Source organism: Cavia porcellus, unplaced genomic scaffold (assembly GCF_034190915.1).
Source record: "Cavia porcellus strain 051 isolate PalLab524CR breed Dunkin Hartley unplaced genomic scaffold, mCavPor4.1 scaffold_32, whole genome shotgun sequence".
NCBI classification, from domain to species: domain Eukaryota; kingdom Metazoa; phylum Chordata; class Mammalia; order Rodentia; family Caviidae; genus Cavia; species Cavia porcellus.
The window spans coordinates 19,751,894-19,757,893 of record NW_026947515.1 but is presented as its reverse complement, the minus strand read 5'-3'; the positions used below and the strand labels follow the sequence as shown (position 1 = coordinate 19,757,893).

General features: G+C 57.7%; 1 protein-coding gene across 1 annotated transcript in view; it reads left to right on the top strand.

The window, feature by feature from the left end:
• The first annotated feature begins 837 nt into the window (after positions 1-837).
• The window catches only part of Wnt3 (Wnt family member 3), a 44,611-nt gene continuing 39,448 nt past the window's right edge, over positions 838-6,000 (top strand). Inside the window, exon 1 of the mRNA XM_003465907.5 lies at positions 838-1,078. Within this exon, the coding sequence (XP_003465955.1) occupies positions 999-1,078 (80 nt within the window). The 5' untranslated portion in view covers positions 838-998. The remainder of the gene's footprint in view (positions 1,079-6,000) is intronic.

Here is a 6,000-nt window from a genome sequence, read left to right as displayed (position 1 = left end):
CCCAGGCCCGGAGGCAGGATAGTTAGGCGGTGCGGGAACCCTGGAGGCCCGAGCTGCTCCGGGCCGGGGCTGCCGCCTTTCCCTGGCTCCAGATGGTTCCACCCCAAGGTCCAACAGGGGACGCGAGTGGAGGGAGCCTCGAGGAGGAGAAAGTGACCCGACTCCGCGAGCAGGAAATGCAACTGGCCGCCGGTGTCAGTCTCAGGAAATGCAGAGGCAGCGGGAGGTCCCGATACCCATCTGATCCCTGACAAAAGACTCCGATGACACCGGGCTCGGTCCCCCGGCGCCGCCCGCGGCCGGACCCGAGCGCCTCCGGGGACGCCTCCGCGTACGCGTCCGACCTGGGAAGCGGCCTCCCGCGGCCAGGTCTCGGGCGGGCCGGCTCGGGGCTCGGGAGGCTGCAGGCTGGGCAGGCTCGCGCCCCACGCCCGGTCCCGCCCGCCGAGCGCGGCTCCTGGCCCCATCCCCGTGCTTTCTACTCGCGACGCCGCGGGGGTCCGCGTCCCGAGGGCCCGCGGGCCCCGATCGATGCCCATCGGTGCCACCCATCGGTGCCCACGCCAGCCTGGCCACCACGTGAGCGCCGGCTCCCGAAAGCTGGCCGGCGGGGCTGGCGGCCGTCCCGGGCCAACCGAGAGCCCGGCGTGCCCCGTGTGCCCGGGGCCCCGCGCGTCGGGGCGCCGCGGGCTTTGCCCAAGTTTGCCGGGAGATGCCCTTCCCGGAGCCCGAGCCCGGGCCGGGCGGGAGGGGCGGTGATTGACAGGCCGAACTACGGAGTCATCCCCACCTTAGGCCGCGGGCGCTGATTGGCTGCTCGCTGACATCCTCAAACCCTGCTGCTCCGCGCCGCGCGGGAGGGGCGGCTGCGGCTGGAGGTGCGCTCCTGACAACCCGAAAGTCATTTCCAACCTCAAGTGGACTTTGTTCCAACTATTGGGGGCGTCGCTCCCCCTCTTCATGGTCGCTGGCAAACTTCCTCCTCGGCGCCGCTTCTAATGGAGCCCCACCTGCTCGGGCTGCTCCTCGGCCTCCTGATCGGTGGCACCAGGGTCCTCGCCGGCTACCCAATTTGGTGGTAAGACTGGCCTCCCGCCTGCCCGCGGCCCCTTCTCCCCGCCGCGCCGGGGGAGGTGGGGGTCTCCGGCCCGGCTGGGGCTGGCTCCCCCTGCACCCCCCGGCCCCCCAGCCGCCCACCCCTCCTGGATTTTCTGCTGGTGTCGCCTTCAGAATTCAACTCCTGGCTTCTCGGATAATCACCATTTTCCCTGCTACCCGCCGCCGAGGCTGCAAGACTTTCCCCTGCTCGGAAGGTCTCTCATCCCCGTCCTAACCCTCCACCCTTCCCGATGTGGGGCCCCCCAAGACCTTCCATCTGCTCGCAGTTGGGTTTCTGGGAATCTAGCGCTGTCCCTGGGGCCCAGCCACTCCTCTTCTCCATTTTGGGGTCTTCATGGCAAAATCATCCTGTTCCTTCATTGCCATCCCACCTCCGCGGCGCCTCGGTCAAGAGATCTCCCCACAATACTCCCCTTTGCCTTCATATTTCAGACCCCAAAGGCTTCAAGGATCCCTGGGGCAGGGGAGTGGGGGGATTTCATCAGATTTCCCGGACTCTGCTCTAGATTAATTTTGAGCTCTGGAGTGAATATGGAATTTGCTGATGCGAGATGCCATTGAATTCGGTTGTATTCATTTCTTGCCTGTCCATTCAAGCAACGGGGGGCTCCCTGAAAATGTAGTTGTTTGGGAGGGGTGGGCTTGTTGTTCTTTGACCAAAAACCCAATTCTCCGTGTCACATTCGTTTCTTTTGGAAAACCCGGGACCGAGGAGAAAGGAGAGGGAAAGAGGAATTCTGTTCCTGAGAAATGCGGATACAAAAGACATTTTAGTAAATAGGGCTAGGAACCCAGGCGCGGCGCTTGGGGGTCTAGGGGTGTGTGAAGGTACTGACTGGGTAATAAACAGCCCTTTGGGAGCCCCAGCTCCAGGGAGTCCCCTTGTTTTTCAAGTGGCCCGATTGCAGCCCCCCCTCCCCCTCGCAGGTCCCGGGGGCCAGCCAGGAAGACACACTGAAACCAGTTCTCTAAATTACACCCCGCCTTTCCCCAGCCTCCAGCCCCCTGCATTCCGGAAAACTTTAATTAAAGAATCTTCCCCTCCTGGACGTAGGAGAGCCCGGCCTGGGGGTGGGAGGTGAGGAGGAGAAGGAATTTGGGATCTGTGAGTAAGAAGGGGCCGTGGCCCTGGGTGAAAGTGAGAGAGAAGTGCCGCTGGGGCGCCCCACTGCCTGCGTGTCCCCATTCTCCCTGCTTGTCACCGCGAGCCTAGGAGAGGGGAGCCCAGCCAGCCAGATTTGGGGACCACACCCTGAGGCTTCCTCCAGTTGTTTGGAGGTAGCAGCATTTGTGTCTGGGTGTTTAGGGAGTTCCTGAGAAAGAGGGTTGGGTAGGAGCAAGACATGGCCAAGGGGCTTGTTTAAGGGTCCAGAGAGTTGCTCCCGGGACGACCCCCCAACCCCTCTTTTGCCTTCCCTGTGGCCAAAGACTGGCCTGAGGCCTCCTGTACATAAAGAAGCCTATGGGGTGGTGGCGGGGTGGGGGTGGGGGTGCTGCCAGTCTGGGGAGGGCTGCCTCACTGGCCACGGCTGACCTCTATCCCAGGGCCAATGCCAGTTCTGTCCCTACCCTACCCAAGCAGGGTAGGGTAGAAAGCCAAAGCGTGAGGTGGCAGAGACTAGGGGAGAGACAGCTGGCTCCCCTGCCCTAGGGCCTGGAGGAGGCATGTCCTGGGATAGTGCCAGTGGCAGGTGGTTGTTGGTGGGGTCTGTATGTAACATCTAGATAAGACCCACTGAGTAGGAAGAAGCACTGGAAAATGTGGAAAGCTGGGACATTGGCCCTAACATAAAGCTATATGTTTGGGGGCTGCGGGGGACAGGGATAATGCTTTGTCTGAGCTGAGGAGAGACCTCAATGGGTGTGTTTGTGTGTGTGTGTGTGTGTGTGTGTGTGTGTGTGTGTTCTGGATCTGTGACCCTAAGAGGTGTTTCTGTGCAGCAGCATGTCCCTGTGCAGGATGATTTGTGCCTCAGACTGGGCAACTGTGCAGGTGGAAGCTTATGGGATGTGCCTGGAGACTCATAGCCTATGGCAAGGTGTGCTGTGTGTGCACACAAGTATCAGCAAGTGGCCAATTCTGTTATATGGTGGTGGGTGGGGGGAGAGTCTAGAGGCTAGAAGTACCTTTGCCCATGGAAAGGTTGGTGCTTGTTTCTGCTTGTGATGTCGTGCGTGACTGTTAGTGACTGGGCATGTGAGTGTGGTGTCTGTGCGTGAGTGTGTGTGTGTGCGCATGCCTTCATGACAGTGTAGGGGAAAGCCCCATGGATGTCTTTGTGCATGAGATCAGTGCTCATGGCCATGACCTGATTGTGCTTCTCAAGTGTGAGCCTCATGTCTGTGCTATGTGAGGGCTGTGTTTAGGTCTGCTTGTGGCCCTGGAGGGAAGATCCAGCAGGAAGCAAACGTCTCACCAGGTAGCTTCAGGGCACACTGACCTGGGATCCCAAGCTGGGGCCGGACAAACTCTTCCTTGGCACCAGCTTTTTCTGTCTGCTTGAGGGCTGTGGGCCTGGTCCTCTCCTGAGGTCATTTTTCGTGGTCTTGGAGCTGGGGTGTGGGGTGGCTCAAAGTCTCAAGATTGGGCAGTGGGTGGGTCTCAGATTCCTGACCCCTCTCCTCTGGCAGGCAGATTCCAGTCCTTTGGCCTCTGAGCCCATCTTGTCTACTTCTTTGCTCACCCAGCTCGCACATTCTCCAGGAGGGACTGTAGGAGAATTAGTTTAGCTGGGATTTTTCTGTCATGCCTCCGTCAAGGAAGGGCTTCACCCCAGAAGCCTGTCCCTGAAGAGAAGATGAAGCTGAAGGGCGAAGAAAGGGGCAGTGTGGTCCAGGGCCGCCTAGTCAGGTATCAGAGGCCCTGAGCCCAGGTGCAGGCACAGCAGCCCTGATTTCTAAAATTGTCCTTGTCCGTTCTAGTCAAGGGCTCCTGGTGGAGAAACTTGTCTTTCGTCTCTTCCTTGAGGGAAAGCAACTTATCTTACTGAGGTCTAGCTCAGCACCTGCTGTATTCCAGAGCAAATGCCCTGAAGAAAGAGGCCTGAGTCGCGTGGAGGTCATCAGCTCAACCTGATGCTACGTGGCTAACAGGACCACTTCTCTGGTCCTATTTCCTCACCTTTCACCCAGGACTTCCAACCCGCCCTACCTCATAGCTTTGGTGAAGGTGCTTTGCTGAGGACATGGGCAGTGAGCTAGGAAATCAGACACTTAAATTCTTGGTCTACTACCCTGGGACCCATCTTCCAACTCAAGGACCTATGTTAAGCCCTGCCTCAGTTTCCCCATGTGCCAGATGTCCTCCTGCCTACTCCCACACACTCCTACCTCCACCCACCTCTCCCAGGCCTGTGAACATGTTCAGTCAAACCCCATGGGGGTCAGTAGGCTGGGCCCAGGGAGGCACCTGGAGACTGCGGGGGAGGAAGGCCCCAGGCCAGGTGTTAACACTTGTAACAGGCAGGAATTACAGCTGGCTGGGACTGGGGCTGAGGCTGGTGAGGAACTGAGCTGGCTGGAGGCTGTTGATCCCACAGACAGACAGACAGACAGACAGACAGATGAGCTGATACCAGAATAGATGGCCAGGCTTTAGCAGGGTGGTCTTCCTTCCAGGGCAGGCCTTGCCCCTGGGGGATGTGGCAGGGACGTGACCCAGGTCTTTTGGAAACGAGTTCATGGCCCACCTGTTCACACACTCTCATATGAGCTGGGGTTTGGATCCAAAGGGAACATAACTGGTGGCCAATACATTGGTATTCTTTTGGTGGGATCACATTTTATTTCAAAAGAAAACAAAAACAAAACAGGCCTGCCTTTTTAATAATACCAGAAATATGCCCTTAGAAGAATCTGCTTTAATATAAGGGAAGAGGCGGCTGTCAGAGAAAGTTTTCCCAAACCTCAGAGCATTTTTACCAACAGCATGGAAAGCTGAGAGGGGCCAAGAGGTGCGTGCTGGGTGGAGTCTGGACCCTGGGCCCTGAGGGTGTGGGGTGTCTGCTCTGCAATTAATCCTCCTGGTGGGAGGACCTCTCATGTGAAGGTCAGATGAGGCAGGAGCTGGACTTGGGTGCCAGTGCTTCTGGCACAGATGCCCTGATGCAGACCTAGCAGACCCTCTTAGTACCTGAACTCTCATATCACTGACAAAGGTGCGGATGCTGAGGCAGACAGAGGGCTTTCAGTGGAAACTTCCCAAAGAGAATAGATTCAGCCAAGCAAGTGTCTGGTACTCCACTGGCCACAGAGCTCAGCACTAATGGGCAGATTCGGGGCTGAGGTGCAATGCAAGTGAGCTGGGGAGGGAGCTGTGACCCTGGAGAAGAGGGCTCTCTGTGCTGGAAGAGGTCTGGGCAGGAGACAAGGAGTCTGGTGTCAGGGCATAAAAAGCGACTTTTCTTAGAGGAGGATACAGGTAATAGACCCAGGAGAGTGTGAAGGAAGGTGGGGTGTGTGGCCTCAAAACACAGATTGTGGCACTGAGACACCGTTCCACTACCCTGATGAATTCTCCCAAAGCTGGCGAGGAGGTGGAGGACATCCTTCACCTCTAACCGGTACAGAGGAGGTGTTACATCTGTATATTCACGGCATCTTTGCGCCGGAAATGGTTTGAGCCAGGAGTGGAGACCTGTGTTTGAGTTTTTTTTTTTTTGTCTTTTTCCTTTTTATTGGTACCAGGGATTGAACTCACGACTGCCTGCTTGCAAGGCAGGTGCTTATGCCACTGAGCTAAATCCCCAGCCCCTGTGTTTGAGTTCTGAGTTTCCCACCAAAAGGCTGTGACCCAGGATGAGTTTCTATCCCTCTCTTGACCACTCTTGAGGGTCCCTTCTATCTCTCAGCGTCGCAGGAGGGATCAGACTCATTGCTGTG